At 38.0% G+C, this 18335-nt stretch overlaps 1 protein-coding gene across 2 annotated transcripts in view; it reads right to left on the bottom strand.

Annotated features, from left to right (window-relative positions):
• The window catches only part of LOC117295380 (kinase suppressor of Ras 1-like), a 40587-nt gene that overhangs the window by 17211 nt on the left and 5041 nt on the right, over positions 1-18335 (bottom strand). Inside the window, exons 1-2 of one of the 2 annotated variants that reach the window (XM_033777998.1) lie at positions 2682-2907; positions 1343-1429 (exon numbers count right to left, since the gene is read on the bottom strand). In XM_033777998.1, coding sequence (XP_033633889.1) covers positions 1343-1429; positions 2682-2785 — 191 coding nt within the window. In that variant the 5' untranslated portion in view covers positions 2786-2907. Of the gene's footprint in view, positions 1-1342; positions 1430-2681; positions 2908-18335 lie in introns of those variants that run through there. The other variant, XM_033777999.1, reaches the window with a different exon arrangement.

Below are 18335 nucleotides of genomic sequence, written 5' to 3'. Positions count from 1 at the left end.
AAGGTTCGCAATTAATTTGATGAATACCACACTTTAAAGGGGTTGTACAATATTTGTCCTGGGTGACTTTTACAAAGAGTGAAATGCACTGTGGACACTATCGGTAATTACTCAAAACAATTGTTATCATAAAAACTTGCTTGGTAACGAGCCATATATAGAGCTGTTGAGTATTAACCATTGTGATAAATGGCTCCCTTTGAAGTAACGTAGTTTTTAAGTAGTGTTATGCCATACCCCAATACTCAAACTGAGGCTTTAGGGGTACTTATTGTGGCCACCATCTTGGTGTGAACGTCTATAATGGGTGCGTTCGTTTAGCTACCCAGGGTCGACCCCGGTCTGCCCGATGCGTTCGAATAGCATTCGAGGGGCTCACGCGGGTCAGCCCCAGTGCCCTGCTTATGGAGTGGGGCACTTGGGGGTGACCCGATGTGCATGAAAAAACTACGAGAGGGCGAGGTGATCGTGCGTTTAGCTCTTGTCAGGGGCAACGCAGAGTCGACCCAGGGAAGCTAAACGAACGCACCCAATATTAGTAGGTGCTTGCATATTTCCCACTGTGGTCACAACACAATAGACATTACAAAGCATTGAGTGCGTGACAACTTCTTCTAACTCAAGAAACAATTATGCAAATTGTATTTCTAAATCCAACAAATCATAGCAACAAAGACCTTGAGATCGTTGTTAAGACATTATGTCTTCGGTAAAGTTCAATGTTGACTTATTGTGTTTTTCGAAAACAGCGTAATTTCCGATTAAGAATTTCAAGATAAATATTTAAAGATACATTTCAGGATTAAGGATTTTTTTCTTCTTTTTGTTCTGACACTTTTTGGTTATAAAAGAATAACTCCATCCGGGAATAAAACAATTGGGTTTTGTTTATCAATTATTATATTAAACACACACCATACGCCATGTCATTTAAGGTCACGCAAACCAATTGAAATTAGAAATTATTATAATTACTATGGCTTATTGTATACCAAGAGTCGGCAGACGTAAATTCAGTTTCATTAATGCACATTCAAATTCATGTTTGTTTTCAACCTAGGGCTTCTTTTTAGCAGCTGTTGCATTTGATGTACATCCTTCATAATTCCAGGTTTGTCTATTTAATTTAAAGACATTCGAGACGTCATGTTCACCATTCTTTAATTGCACAACCTTTTATACAATGACAATAAATAGTTGGCCAGCCTCTCTTACAAAATCGAATAAACTCTACGGCCTTTAATGATTGACCAGTGAAACTCTAAACTGCTGAATTTGAACTACTCCATTTGACGGGTGATTGCTGAATTAGGGGAGATATGTTTGTAAAAGATGTCCTTACCTGCAATCTTTACATCTCAGAGCCAGGAATAACATCGACTTCTTGCAATAATCACATCTCTTGTTTGTGACGATCTTTCTGGAATAACTGCAAGGGGATGAAACAGTGAAAGTGGTAAGGATTCGAAATATTTTCTTCAAAAACTGGTTTTTTTTATTCAGTGAAACGGGAGTTTGTTGGTCTTGAGCTATTATAAAGGATTGGTTCAGCACAGTGTTCATGTTTTTCCTTTTTGTGAGTAACACATGAAGTAACAAACCTGTCAAAACTGTTTAGAAACATGCACAGTTTCAGCATAAACGCATTGTCTTTAATATATTGGTTGTAAAAACAGAAATCGGCTGCTGCGTTTATGGTGGGTTTTTTAGATACAGATTTCTTTGAACATGAATTCATTTCTTCAGGGGAAATATTTCATAGTGAAGGGGCTCTCGTATGAAGCTTTCAGCCTAAAAATTGGACAGTGTTTCTGTTCTTACCAATCCATGTGTATAATACCTTTACCTCATCTCTAACAAAAATGCGTTGTGATTGAGGGCGTTTTCCCCGAGGCGAACCAAAATATTATTGTTGTCATTACAAATTATTATTACAATTCGAGAGATTTCCCTTGATTTTTTGTCCACTCAAATTAACAATAAACAGTTCTTCATACACCGGGGGTGTAAGCCACCGTAAATAAACATGAATGTAAAAGGAGACATTTCACGGAAGCATGACAGTAATGTTTTGGGAGTAACGTCAAGGAAATTGCATAGCCCACGTTAAAACATGTTCACATGCATATGAGTGATGTACAATAAAACGAGTGGAAAGACATTTTATAGGATTGCTTTTTTTTTATAATTATATAAAAACACAATTAAATTAAAATCTTTAAAATCATAAAAATCATAAAAATCACATAGATATTTAAATACATTGACAATTTATCACAGAGCAAAATAAGGAGGGATAACTGTCCGTTGCATATTATGTGTTTGTATATTATACAAATTTGGTAATCATTTCTAATAAACAATCACATATCCAGCGGTTTGTCCACAACACCACTCAGGTATAAACTGCACCTGTAAATAAACATCAACAAATTTGGTAACCCATCATCGCACACACACACACACACAATCACACACCCCACACAAACTTCTGAAATCATTCAACACAAAGAAAACACAGGCAACGCGCTTCTTTAAATCACACAATACGATTCCCAGGGTTGCAGCTTATGCCGGCCAGCCGGCCGGGCGACACGGTCGGGCAAATTCTCAAAACAGCCAACCCCCAAATTTGGTCAGTTCGTTAGACATGGCCCTAATTTTGTAAGGCTGATATTTACCAGTGTTTAGCTTTGACGATGAAGTTCCTGGTATTCCTTGTGATAACGTCCATGACTGCTGTTAAATCGGAGGGATGAAGGGCTGAAATATCTCCGTTGTGCATTCTTAAGAAATGCTCTTGAACGAAGAAGGTTCTTGTAGACTTTTAAACACCGTTAACCTCTCAATGCCCCCGGACACATGTAACACACGCACTCCACGCGTACACGGACAGCCCAGACAATGACCAACATTTCACAAAACCCATCCAAGTGAGGCACGCGAGTGGGCGGAGCCAACGCTTCCACTGTCTAGCCAATCAGTACGCGCCGTCAAGCAGCTGCCTGACTACACATCAATTACGTGACTGGCTCGTTGCCAGTCACGTGTGGTCGCGTGCTGGGCTTTTTGTTTTGGGTTGATAAAGCATAAGCTCGACATTGTACAGAAAACCTCGTCAGAAAGAGATCTTCTTGTACGTGGTGATCGACACTGACTGGGAGCAAAATGTTTAACAAGGGACTCAGTTTTACCAGAACTGGGTGCCCCCTATAATCTAGACAGAGGGTCATGATTTCCACGAATCATTCTTGAGAAGTTAGACCTTGGTCGCCATTTTCATTATTGCCAGACCATCCCATTTCAAAGTATTCCTTATGAAAGCATGCATTCATAGTTGGGCCTATTTGAGAATTTACCCTACCCTAGTTTTGACTTTAAAAATTTAAACATTCTGCGCAGTAGCCTTTTAAACAAGTTGGTACCATCCTACGCAGAAATAACAAACAAAGAGTTTTCCACAAACAAAGCGTGGTGAAAACCAAACGTCATTCTCTACAGATTGAGGAGGAACAAACAATTTGTGAAGAATCCCTCGCCGGTCCCCATTTTATTTCCCGGAAGCCAAAGGAAAGTGAGACATTTAGCACAAGGAATCCCAGTTGATAATAATCAGTCATCGTCCATCTGATAATGCTTATGGGCGCCGTGGAAATAATTGGATATAGAAATCGATTCTTCCTTTTTTAATCAGGAGTTTTCATAGGTCTACTTTAAAAAAACTGCATAACCAGGGGCCCCCATGACTAGCCGTATGATAATGTTGAGACGATTCTATATTTAAAGTGGTGAAAAAAGGGACAGACGGTGTTATAGGCTGCCCTAGATTCACTTCTGACGTACCTACCGCGTTAACAGATGTTATGGACATTGAGTAATTTAACTTCTAACAATTTAAAATGATTATTTCCAAATCAAACCCTTGGCTATTTCAGACCAATAATGTTCACAGAAAAGTCACAAATATCTGACAGTTATATTTACGTCATTGGTTTCTACACCTCAAACTTGCAGCGTCGTCGGGTCTACTGAACAAAATACCCACAAATAGCAGCAGCTACTGATGCAAATACACACAGAATCAGGTTGTTAAGATTCTGACGTTTACGTGAATGGTACAAAACATTCGGGAGCTGAGCTATTTTCAAACTTCCATGAGTACTTTCATTTTAATACAAATAAAGAACTTCATTGTCCCCTCGATAGAATTTTGTTGTCAAAACAGAGACAAGATCCGCCATAAATAGTAAAAAATGTAATTGTAGACATATCGGTGGTGGGTGTGAGGCCCTTAAAGATATTGTATAACAGCTGACCAAATAGTATTCGCTCCAAACACATGTCGACACTTGGTGCATGTTTTATCAATAATCAGTGTGTTACTTTACAGCACTGCAAGTATCAGTAAAGGATGTGACCATGTTGACCAAGCTATTGATTTCGAGTATGCAAAGCATGTACATGTATGATGTTCAACTTTATCTTAAAGACACTGGACACCTTTAGTAATTGTCAAAGACCAGTCTACTGGACACCTTTGGTAATTGTCAAAAACCAGTCTTCTTACTTTTGGTGTATCTCAACATGCATAACATAACAAACCTTTAAAAATTTGAGCTCAATCGGTCGTCAAAGTTGCGAGATAATAATGAAAGAAAATACACCCTGTCACACAAAGTTGTGTGCTTTCAGATGCTTGATTTCGAGATCTCAAAATCTAATTCTGGGGTCTCACAATCAACTTCGTGGAAATTACTTCTTTCTCTAAAACTACGTTACTTCAGAGGGAGCCGTTTCTCACAGTGTTGTATACTTACAACCTCTCCCCATTACTCATTACCAAGGTTTTATGGCAATAATTATTTTGTGTAATTACCAATAGTGCCCACTGCCTTTAAAATGTGCATTTGAAGATGAATCAGGGAGGGAAGGCCTTACTCTGTTTTACTTCATTTTCTGCCACCATTTTCCAAAGAAAACACAAAACATGAACATTGAACCTTTGTGTTTTTACACTTGGCAAGAAACCAACGTGTAAAGGTATAGCATTGTTCAGTTAAAGGCCTATATAACGTGTAAACAAAACCCTTCAAAGCAAAGTCATTGTTGAATTGGCATATGGGACCCATAAGGTGTACTGTAATCCAAAACCAATAATAGCTTTAAGGTATTCCACTATGCAAATTCCCTTGATTCTCTGTTTGTATGAGCTATAGCACAGGCCAAATATTTCTTGTTCTCAAAAACATTGGAAATAATATTTAAGCAAAGGCTTTGCTCAAAGTGACAAGTGGTTTTCTTCACAAGTGATATGAGTGATACCTATTTGACTTTTGGAATTGGGTGAGATATGAGGCTCGGTCATGACCTGACAACGTTGCTGTATATAATTATGCTTATCTTTTGTATAAATTATGACAGTGTGCCGATAATAAACGTATATGCTTGCCAAGAGTAATATACAAACATTATAAATCATGTTATGAAGTACAACTACCATCTGCCGCCACGTGAAGTTTATGGAATGGATGAATTTACATGAGGTTGGACATGAACTACGGAATTCGTGTTTTTCCCATATGAACTTGTGTATTGCGTAATAATATGGAAAACATTTATTTTCATCACTTCAAGTTATTTATTTCCATTCCAAAATATAATCAAAAACAACAATTAAACAACCTATATAGTTGAGGAGAATGGGGGCATAACAAGAAAAGCAACATGTTGTTAGGCATGCCCAGACAGACGAAAACACAAATGGACTAACATGTACATGATATTTAACTTATACAAAATAAACTCTATGCGAACTTAGCAGTGGACACTATTGGTAATTACTCAAAATAATTATTAGCATAAAACCTTTCTTGGTGACGAGTAATGGGGAGAGGTTGATGGTATAAAACATTGTGAGAAACGGCTCCCTCTGAAGTGCCATAGTTTTCGAGAAAGAAGTAATTTTCAACGAATTGATTTCGAGACCTCAGATTTAGAACTTGCGGTCTCGAAATCAACCATCTAAACGCACACAACTTCGTGTGACAAGGGTGTTTTTTCATTCATTATTATCTCGCAACTTCGACAACCGATTGAGCTCAAATTTTCACAGGTTTGTTATTTTATGCATTATTATGTTGAGATACACCAACTGTGAAAGCTAGTCTTTGACAATTACCAATAGTGTCCACTGTCTTAAAGTGATGTCAAAGGGATGCGACTTAAAACACTACACAGGATTGAGCATAGGGGTTCCATTAACACTGACAAGTTTAATAATGTAAACCGTTTTTTTAATCGCAGAAGTATAGATGACTGTTCATTTACTATTAAGTATAGGTGGTCAACAAAATTTTAGGTGTCATTGTCATCTGCACCGTACATTAACGTTCATCGATATTCACATAGGGCCGATGTGTTTTTACACTAGTCGCTTTCAGCATGCACTAAATCATTGGAAGAGCTATACTTGATTGACAACATTCCATCTATTGTGAAAATTGTCTTATATAACAATAGCCAAGCCATGCAAACACGTGGACACAACTTTCCTTAAGTATGCGGCTTAAGTCTTTCTTTCAGAATTTCACAATAGACCCGGGAGTCTGGTCGCGTGCCACCTGTCCTGTGTTGCAGCTTGCTGATTGGACAGTTAGTAGTCACACAAAATACACCTCACTGATTGGTTTAAGTCTCGTTCATGTATCCAGGTACAACGTGTAATAAGGTGCTGGTATGTACAGTAGATTGGTTACAGATAGGTGTACTCGAATAGGATTACTATTATAATGTCGGCAAAATATTTATTGTCCGAGTCATACAACATGTATAGCTAAATATTCTCAAATTTGTGTTTTTCAGTTTATGACCCAATTCACCCGAGTTCATCATCAGAACACGCTTGTTCGTGTCATGTGAATACACTCCCCCGTGTGTTATACGGTGTTATTAGTGCACAATGCATAATATTGGCAACGAACGCGTGGCGTGAACACTTTGAGAAGTGTAATTTGCCTCCCAAAATGGCGAGCGCGGAAGAGAGCACGGTGAGCACCGGTGAAGTAATAGCGCAATGGGTCAAAAGTTGAACATAGACACGTTTCCAAGTCCCCAATGCTCGTTTACCCGCATACATCTTGTAGTCATTTTGTTGTCTGTATGTTGTCTGTCATTAGGTCGTCAGGGCTCAAAATATGTGCTTCACCTAAAACTCAATTGACCAAAGGTTAACGCATCCTTCATAATACTACCATCAAATTTGCAGATTGTTTGTATACATTCTCAACGGTAATTGGTGTACCTTGACAGCATTTATTTAACATTTACCAGCAACTCTTCTAATACACTAAGCCTACGTAATACATCAAGCTCCCAACAGTCATTATTCTAGGTCAGTGCTTATTTGTAAACGCACTTGAATAATTCAACAGTACATATTCAATTAGCCCTATACCATACAATTGCCAGAATGTCCAGAGGAAAATATGTAGACTTGAAACTATGTTTGTAAACTCCGAGGTTTAGGAAATAATTTGGAAGGGAATATTGATTTCTTTTCGAAGCCCTTTATTTCTAAGAACCTGGTATGAAACCGAATGAGTTTTTTTCTGGAAAGGAACAGGGCTGTTAGGCACTCTATAGGGAAAGGTTCATATTAGGAAAACATCTTAGGAAAAAAACCCAAAAAAAACCCAGACAATTTAAGAAGGCCTCATACAATAGACTTGCCTTAGGTGATTCTGTCATTCTACACGTCTGGCTATTTTTAGAAAGTTTATTTTCAAACATTCAATTGTTGACGTGAAATAGACCTGTACAAGTCGCACAATCAAGTCCATTCTTTGTATCTCGCTAGTTGATTTCCATGCCAAAGAGCCTCGATATTCGGCGAATAGACCGGGAAGCGAAAATAGATTTTCGGAAATAAAGCAAACAAAAAATTGCACTGTGGTGATGAAGTTGGGTGCGAGCGCGTATCATACACGGAACACAACCCGGAAATGCTGCTTGCTATTCAAGGTGTGGCGGTTTAAAAGGTTTATCAGCGCTGCCCATCGTATCTTGGTTTCGAGACTCCGATTGCTTATCTCAACAGCCTTCTTGACCCCTCGGTTGCACTTTTTGTTTGAATTGAGAGGAATCATCAGAAATCCTAGAAATCGCGCCTCCAAAACCATAACATATTAGCGACACAATGTGTTATAATTGGATCTCATTAATTCAGAAAAGGTCCGCCCTTGCTTTTGTCGTATCATAATGGACGCATTGATGAGACGCTCGCATAACCATCACTGAGAGTTCCAGGAATGTTTAATTTATTAATTTTCGCCAACCTCGACAAGTACGTTACCTGCATAGTTTGCTTTGGTAGATGATATCCAATCACTAACAATGGTATTGGTTTATATAATATCTATAAAAATGTAAGTAATAGGCTGTTTGCTTTGGTGTGTTTGTAGGCCTACTGGTAATTCCTCGAAAATTGCAATCACCTTTCGCTACCCCTCTGCAACCTGTTTGTGTATACTTTCTTTTTTCGTGTGGGGTTTTGATACATTGCATGGGGAGTTGAGGTATCAGTGCACATTATGTCTGCAGTACCAGTGTATAATATTCTTATACAACTTTGATGTGCATGTTTTTATTAGAGAACTTGTCCAGATATTTATATGTGAGTTATAAAGGCTGTGGACACTATTGGTAATTACTCAAAATAATTATTAGCACGAAACCTTACTTGGTAGCGAGTAAGGGGGAGCTGTTGGTACTATAAAACATTGTGAGAAACGGCTCCCTCTGTAGTGACGTAGTTTTCGAGAAAGAAGACATTTTCCTCGAATTTGATTTCGAGACCTCAAGTTTAGAATTTGAGGTCTCGAAATCAAGCATCTGAATGCACACAACTTCGTGTGACAAGGGTGTTTTATCTTTTATTGTTATCTCGCAACTTCGACGACCGATTGAGCACAAATTTCCACAGGTTTGTTATTTTATGTATATGTTGAGATACGTCAAGTGAGAAGACTGGTCTGTGACAATTACCAATAGTGTCCACTGTCTTTAACGTCTGAAAGTTATTGATGAGTTTTCTGTTACGTCTGCGAACAATGCAAAATGCACATGCACTATTTATACGGCAATGACGGTCAATATACCACACATTGTATGGGCGTAGTTCCTGCGACCCAATTCTTGTTAATAACACGTTTATTATCGTACGCCCATCCTAAGCATCACTTCCACTAGGGTAAAGTTTGAGTTTACACACCCACAGTGGGGCCAGGTGGTGTGCTAATGGGATTTTCCCCTTTTTACTTAGAGTTATCATTACTAACACAATGTTGACTGGAATGGCAAAAGGAAACGATACTGACGAAAAAATAATGTGAGTTAAGTTCCGCTTCGCAAGCTTTCCTTTCAGAGAATGGTGATATTAAACCTTTTGCTTGCGAGATAAACAGTTAGATTTGTCGTGAAAGTCATAGTTATTGTTTATAAAAGTAGGTGTGGACGACAAACCTCACAATGATTGTTGTGGGAAAAGGCCCGTCACTGATTATTGTGTTTGTTGTGTAGGCTCACCGGTAGTTGAGTAAAATCCCTAACTGTTTCGTGTCCAGATGCTCGTTGGCGCTGTCCCTGGGACTTTTGCGTCATTGCCCGGAAAGAGTAAACAATCTTTTCTTGTATTTAACTACGCAAAAAGCCAGTTTAAGACACGTTGGACACAATACTATGACACTGTTAGATTTAGGTAAATTTGTCTATAGTAGGCCTACGTTCAAAGTGTCCACCATGCCCAAGTTATTAATACTAACGAAGTTGAACCTCTTATTGTGTTACGATGATGTTGTGCCACAGCAATGATTATTCAAACAAACTTGCCAAGCAAATATTTTATCAGAATAAAGAGCTTGGGCGAATATAAGAAAAAACTATAAAGGTATGAATGTAACATTGCAACAACAGAAATGACTAAACATACACACACACAAAAATCGTTTTGAAGGAGTGGAAAAAAACTTCACGGCTTAAAGGCAGTGGTAATTACTCAAATAATTATTATCGAAACGGCTCCCTCTGAAGTAACTTAGTTTTCGAGAAAGAAGTAATTTTCCACGAATTTGATTTCGAGACCTCGGATTAAGAATTTGAGGTCTCGAAATCAAGCATCTAAAAAGCACACAACTTCGTGTGACCATGGTGCGACAAGGGTGTTTTTTCTTTCATTATTATCTCGCAACTGCGAAGACGGACTGAGCTCAAATTTTCACAGGTTTGTTATTTTATGCATATGTTGAGATACACCAAGTGAGAAGGCTGGTCTTTGACAATTACCAATACATGTAGTGTATTGTGTTACGATATGTTGTTGTGCCACAGCAATGACTATTCAAACAAAATAACTAAGCAAACTTTTTTTATCAGAATAAAGAGCTTTGGCGACTAATACATTTTTTTATAAATGTGTGAATGTAACATCGCAACAACAGAAAATGGTCAAACACTGGGTCTGTTTCCCGGAGAAGAGGAAGGGCAAAAACACCATGGGTGAATGGCACAAGGGCAAGATGCATCCGCTGATGATGGGAACCCATGGATTGTAACTGGACCTTCCCCCACCAAAATAAATATGCAAATTGAACAATGCACGTTCGGTGAACAAAATGAGGGTACCCAATTGATCTCTATTTTATTAGAGGTCAATGGGGTAAGCCTATGCTACGAGCGTTTTGTGTAATGGCACCTGGTGCAATGATCTCTCATATTAGAGGTCACTGGTGAAGGCCTACATCGCGCGTACAATGATCGCTATGTGGGCTGGGCCCAATTTCATAAAGCCTGTAAGCACAAGAATTTGCTTCGCTTGAAATTGCTTCCTCGATAAAAAAGGATTACCAACCAAATTTCCATGTGATTTTCAGGATTTAGCAAACAACATTTGAATACCAGTATCAAGCAATATGCAACAAATGAACATCCGTTTTTATCAAGGAAGAATTTTCATGCTAAGCAAATGTCTGTGCTTACGGGCTTTTATGACATTGGGCCCTGTTAGTGGCGTAATGCATACGAGAACAGCCAGGTTAAAACAAATGAATAAAAAACACAATGGTATAGGCACACGACTAAAGCCACTCACGTAATGATCTTACAACAATAGCCTAAATAGTTGGGTATCATTTATCGAACTAAGACAAAGTAAACCAGACGAGCGTGAACTCATTGTGAAACAAAGCCATTGTCATACCAACACGATCTGCTTTTATGACAATAGTCTACCCCATATTGGATGGATAATTCAATATTAGATTGCAAGCGTGTACTCAAAAATACATATAACCCGTGTCAGTGTGTCACCGTGTGTAGCCGTCTATTAATAACAATTTGAAAATTGATTATTCCAAATCAAGAGGGAGGATAAAACCTGACCTCGATGTCCCAGCTTTCAACGAAACTGATACCTCGTCAACGAAATACAGGCCTTAAAGGCACTGGACACCTTTTGGTAATTGTAAAAAACCAGTATTCTCACTAGGTGAATCCCAACATATGCATAAAATAACAAACCTGTGAACATTTTAACTGACATTGGTCGTCGACGTTGCGAGAGCATAATGAAAGAAAAAAAAACATTGTCGTAAAGTTGTGTGCTTTCAGATGCCTTGAATTCGAGACCTCAGCTGAGGTCTCGAATTCAAATAAAATATTTTAGTGAGAAATTAATAGTTAAAAAAAAAATATATACGTTACTTCAGAGGGAGCCGTTTCTCACAGTGTTGTATTCTGTCATTAGCTCTCCATTGCTCGTTACCATAAACTAGTACGCTTCCAATTATTTTGAGTAATTACCAATAGCGTCCACAGTGCCTTTAAATATCTGAGACAACGGACGTAGCACACCACCAGGTAATACCAACAGATGGTCACTTTCAAACTTCTACTATAATGAGTTCAATCTGCGGTCACTATTTTATAACTACTACAAAATAAATACTGGACCTGGAATATTTGCCACTCATCTTCGTTTGTGTTCATTTTATCTTATTTACTTTTTTCTAAAGATAGGCTCTTAGAGTTCAATTTTAATGCTGTGAAGAGTGGAATGACCACTAGGTCATTATTCTATAACTACAAAATAAGCAATGCAACTGGAATATTATTGCCAACCCATCTTCGCGTTCGCTTATATTATCTTATTTTATTTTTGTCTAAAGATAGTAGAGTTCAATTATGTTTAGATTGTAAAGAGTAGGATGACCAAGGCCAAGTTGACTGATCATCAACTCAGTCTAATCTACACAATGAAGGCAGAGGTATGGGTATTCAATAAGTTTATCAAATGTTCATGGACCTTTTTAAATTTAGATAAAAGTGCATGGGTAGCGATTGTACTTCCAGTTTACTGCAAGGGTCCGGGTTTTTTGTTAAAGCCGTTTCAGATGACACCAACCATAATGCCAGTGTATCTAGTCTTCTAATTCTAAGCATGTATAGCAATAAAATGTTCAAATGATCGTTCAAAACATACATTAACCCATATTACTAGACCTCCCCCCCCCCTCCCTCACCCCTTACTCGAGAAGGAAAGAAAGTAAAAAGACAAGTGTTTGGTTTTGCAAAAACCAACAGACGCAGTTCAAGATTGGCGAATTTGGTGATACAATAAGGGTTGTCAATGTGATGGATTCAGGCCCGAGTTTCCAATGTCAACGCTGTGAAATACAAAAGGGCTTATGTAGAGAAGTTTCAGACCTCTGTCTTAGTTTGTTTCTGGGGGCCATGGATAGCAAAGAACTGAGACTATCAAAAAATTAGAATATGGAACAGTCATTCAATTCCAACGGTTTCCCGCAGAAACTCGTGTTAACCTTGGTCATCTAAAACGATAGCCTCGCAGTGACCTCGGTGTAGCCTTCTTCCCAAGCCGTATTCCTAAATCCTTGCATTTGCTGACGTATTGCAGCAACCTCTCAATGGTCAATAGTGTATGGCATCATCCCTTTGTTCAAAACACTCCCTTTTGTTATCGGCCAGCTGGTCGTGGTTTAATGATGTCGCTGGGGAGAGGTTGGCTGTTGCTTAGCAACGTGGGTCATCGCCTTCGCTGGATGTTTAAGGGCGGGTTGGGATGAGATTGGCTTGGGTATATCGTGGCTTGATGGGAACAAGCCCACAAGACGATTTTGTTCATTATTTGGAGTCTGGTTTCAGGAAAAAGCCTGCATTATCGGTATCACTAAAGTAAGCGGATTTATTCGAATTCAATATATTGCTGCAAACATGTAGTCCATGTTGCTCTGATCTCCCGAATATATAAAACATAAGGGAAAAGGGAACAAAAGTATAGATAAATATCCATATATAGTAGATATACAAATGCATGTAAAGAGTAAAAATGCTGTTTAAGACAGATCTCACACCACGTATTTTGTATAAAATAAACATAATTCTGAGGAATGCAGAGTCATTCACCTTGGTGATTGTTGTATTGTTCTTTAAAAATAGTGTTTTTAGAAATTTAAAGTACATGTACTGCATATAAGACAAGTTTCTTTACTTCTTTACATATACATGAACAAACCTGTGAAAATTTAATCTCAATCGGCCATAGTCACCAGAAAATAGTGGAATTATTTTTTTCTCAATATTCAAACATCGAATTTTGGTATTTATAGATCAAAACTATAGTTGTTTACTCATTTCTTTCAAAAATTATAGCATTTTAATCGACAATATTTTTAGGATCTTTCTGTAAATTTGTATACCATATTGTGCAAATCTGTGATCATTAATTTTAGTCAACGTTACCAACACCTTCTTGCTTAAGCTATGTTTATGCTAGGAACTTGGCTAATGGTAAATGTGTACACATTGGTGGTTATAAGATTTCAAATCACCAGAAATCACTAGCTATATAAATATAACATTTGAGTCTCCAAATTATTAGAATTGCAGCTGGAATGTTACCTCTAGTTACATTCTACAAAATACGTCCAAACTGTATTTCTTAATAATAATTGGTTGAATTCTCAACGTATGCTTCCACCGATAAAACATACAGAAATACGGGTAGGCCGTATAACTATCACATACAATATAAAATAGGCCATGTACGGATGCTGTATGTCTAGCTAAAACATCATAGGTCTATGCATAATTCATAGGAATACTTTGACCCCGTCTGCTTGCATGGCCTCATATAAATTAAATTCACATTTCTTTGTAGAAGGGCAATTGTAAACCTGCAGATGCTAAGCAAACCGAATGAGTTGAAAGAATAAATGGTTTGGTTTACTAAACATTTAAAGCTACACTAAAGCCACATCATGCTTCAGTTATTGCTCATCATAACCGAGTTTTATCAATGAGATTTATGTTTAGGATTTATGCAACTCCACGGGTAGGCCTTCCTAGGCAATAAGTCGCCAATTGAATCTAACATGCAGAGTTTTTCAATATGCACTAATTATTAACGATCCCCACCAATGACTAGGTAAATTATTTCTTAATTGAAAAAATATATATATATTGTCTCTAACATATATTTTTGCAGCCAGTAATGTGAGTTATTTTCATAAATAGACCACGCGAGATCCCCAGCATCTAACTCGTTCCTTGGTGGCACAGTGGGTACTTGGTGGTTTTACAGCGCCGTCATTTTTTTTTAAACAAAGAACAAGGCCTGGCCCTTAAGCGTGGATTTTCTTTTTCAGTTTCAGCGAAGAATCGACCCTACACAGATACCGCGGTATGCGTGAACCGTTGGGTATATTATTATTATTATTATATACGCCCCACCATAATCCATACAATTACGGGTGGTAATAGAATCTAGCGACACAGGCGCGTGTGACACTCAGAGACCTTCCAGGCACGAGCAAAATACCCAGGGTAGCTGCATATGGGCCTACACTATTATGTAAATAAGCTCATTATTATGCACACCAAGTGGGCGTGGTTTGCATTGTGAACACGCGTGTTTGGTTACTAATTATGTAAACGCGGTTGGTTTTCGTTGAATGCGTAAAGTTCGGGACAAAATATGAAATGACCATTGGGAGAAAACATTAGACTTCACATTTTTGTTTAGAGTAAAACCGCATCTTTAAAAAGACAAACAATTTTTTATGAAACAAATACACTTATAATTTCCCCCGCCGCAACTGTGTACTATTTGACCGTGTTTTAGATTGAACTTTCGGCTTTATTTACATAGAAAACATGTGTGTTTGAGAGACGATAAAATAACGCAGTGCCTTTGTAAATAGGGCATAAAAAAGTGCATAAAATGAAAAGGAAACCATTTTTGTAAATTTGTCGTTCTACATTAAAAACAATTAATACAAATCTGGATTGTGCACATGCCAACGCAACGTGAATTCATATTTATATTATAATTTTATCATAGAGAGCATGATATGTTCTTCAAATTTATTTAATCGTCAAAGAACAATCTTCTCACTTGGTGTAGCTCAACATATGCAAAAAATAACAAACCTGTGAAAATTTGAGCTCAATTGGTCGTCGGAGTTGAGAGAAAACTAGGAAAGAAAAAACACCCTTGTCACACGAAGTTGTGTGCTTTAATATGCTTGATTCCGAGACCTTAAATTTTAAACTTGAGATCTCGAAATCAAATTCGTGAAAAACTACTTCTTTCCCGAAAACTACGTCACTTCAGAGGGAGCCGTTTCTTACAATGTTTTATACTATCAACCTCTCCCCATTCCTCGTTACCATGAAGTAACCATGAATATTCCAATGGGAACACCATCCATGGCATACATAAATACGAAGTATAAATATAATATCATATGGGGCAACAAGAAGCAACTAATAAATTGAAATAATACCAAAGTATAATTGTGCAAAATAACGATATAAGCTCAGTGAACGTCAGCATTTCTCATGCGCGAACGAATCCATTAACAGCCATTTTATAAATGTCCTGGTATAATATTTCATTGGTTGATTTCAATGATCCTCAACAGTGGGATGTTTTATGTTGCTGATATCATTGAGTTCACTGATCTTTATGGCATTAAGTGGTTCCTATACGTTGACTTATATCATTAAATAGAAATGATTGCCCCCTTTATCTGCTGCAATCCAATTTGAATACTGGAACACTATGGTCTAGTCAGTGGAATTTCGGTCAAGTACCGGGCATAATCATGTAATGCGTTCATTCGATTACGTTCAACCCAATCCTCCAGACAGAATATAGACTCGTCTTGCAGTCCCTACAGCAGTTTTAACCCTTTACCTTGTGCATATTTGCACGAGCAGTCAGGCGTTGCTTTACCCTTATACGACTGAGGTCAAAGTCTAATCCATTTGCGGGCAGCCCGTGAAAAGTGCGCGATCTTCTTTCAGGAACGCAATTATTTCGAGAGGTCGGTCAATGAGACGAGGTGTCAAGAAATTAACATGAACAAAAATGCCATACTGCGTTCCTCTATGGAGAGAGAGAACTGCATAAGCACCGTATGAGAATACTAAGGGGCCATGAACATTATACGGGCCATTACTTTGGTTGATCATCTACGAAAACCTTTTGAGAAGAATAAATATTCCTTTGTAACAGACACAACAGGTAAACCATCAGACAAGAACCTATCCATGGAGGCTTTTTTATTCATTTATTTTTTTTGTTTAATGTGTATGTATTGATAATGAAAGGCAGTGGACAATACAGGTAATTACTCAAACTAATTATTGGCATAAAACCTTACTTGGTAACGAGTAATGGGGAGAGGTTGATAGTATAAAACATTGTGAGAAACGGCTCCCTCTAAAGTGGAGCACTTTTCGAGAAAGAAGTAATTTTCCACGAATTTGATTTCGAGACCTCAGATTTAGAATTTGAGGTCTCAAAATCAAGCATCTGAAGGCACACAACTTCGTGTGACAAGGGTGGTTTTTTTCTCTCATTATTATCTCGCATCTTCGACGACCAAATTGAGCTCAAATTTTCACAGGTTTGTAATGTTATGCATATTGTTGAGATACACCAACTGTGAAGGCTAGTCTTTGACAATTACCAATAGTGTCCAGTGTCTTTAACTTCAGCTTAATAATATATTGTTCTTCCAAGGTGATAACAGAAAAATAACATCATTTGACAACGGGGTGTTAAAAAGATCAATATTTATCAGATGTCTGTATTGTGACGTCCCAGATAAAGGTTGGCAGACCTAACTGTGGGTTAGAAACCGTTGTCGATGCACATGAACTATTTTGTAGGGGGCAGGGAATCTTCATTGGGACAACAACATGATGAAGTTTAACGCCCTGTAGATTCTAAATATTCTGACGTCACGGCCCTGGGGTTTGTCAACCAAGCGCCAAGCAAACCATGGGAGAGCATCAGTGCAAAGCAAATAAAAACAGTTCAACATCCCCAGCCGTGACACTTGTGTCCTTAAGCAAGACACATAACCATTGCTTCGTCCTTCGGATGGGATGTAAAGCCGTTGGTCCCATGTGTTGTGTAAACGCATGTAAAAGAACCCAGTGCACTTATCGAAAAGAGAAGGGGTTCGCCCCGGTGTTCCTGGATGGATTGGCAGCATATTGCGCCACAGCACCTTGTAAACCATTACATGGTGCTTAATGATTAGGTCTTATATCTCAAAATTCGCCCCACTCCTTGCAGTAATAATACCTGGCGCTTTGTATCCTTTGGCAAAAGGCGCGTTATAAATACGGTTATTATTATTATTATTATTAACACATGTCATTTTTAAAACTAGAAACGAGTGTCAAGAAATAGAACATCGTTTACGTACTAAACCTTGACCCCCCCCCCCGCAAAAAATAAAATAAAAAACACATATACATATAGAGCCCAAAACAAAAACAACACCAACAACACGAACAACGTAGCTGGATTGCAAATCTAAACTTGGGAAATAATAACGTACATTTTGTAATCCCGATGTAGCCCTATACAGAGGCACAAACTACTTTAACAAAAATACAAGTCAAGTTTACATAATAATCCAGCGAAAAATTATTTATCATTTACTGTTCAAATACACTGCTCAATGTGGGCGTAAAGTCAATACAAAATCAAATTGTATATTAAATACACTTTAAGACACTGGACACTATTGGTAACTGTCAAAGACCAGTCTTCTCACTTGGTGTATCTCAACATATGCACACAATGTAATAACTGCCCAACGCTATAAGTCCTGTCCCTTTACTGTTGCCCGTCCATTAAAGGGCAAGGATGCCGAAACCAATGGCAGTTGTTATGCGTTAATGTTGCATGGTTGAGTTTCCCTAATTTAATTAATTCCACATCACACAATAGACCCACTAAC

The sequence above is a fragment of the Asterias rubens genome, chromosome 10 (assembly GCF_902459465.1).
Source record: "Asterias rubens chromosome 10, eAstRub1.3, whole genome shotgun sequence".
In the NCBI taxonomy this organism is placed as follows: domain Eukaryota; kingdom Metazoa; phylum Echinodermata; class Asteroidea; order Forcipulatida; family Asteriidae; genus Asterias; species Asterias rubens.
This window is presented reverse-complemented; position numbering and strand designations above follow the sequence as displayed.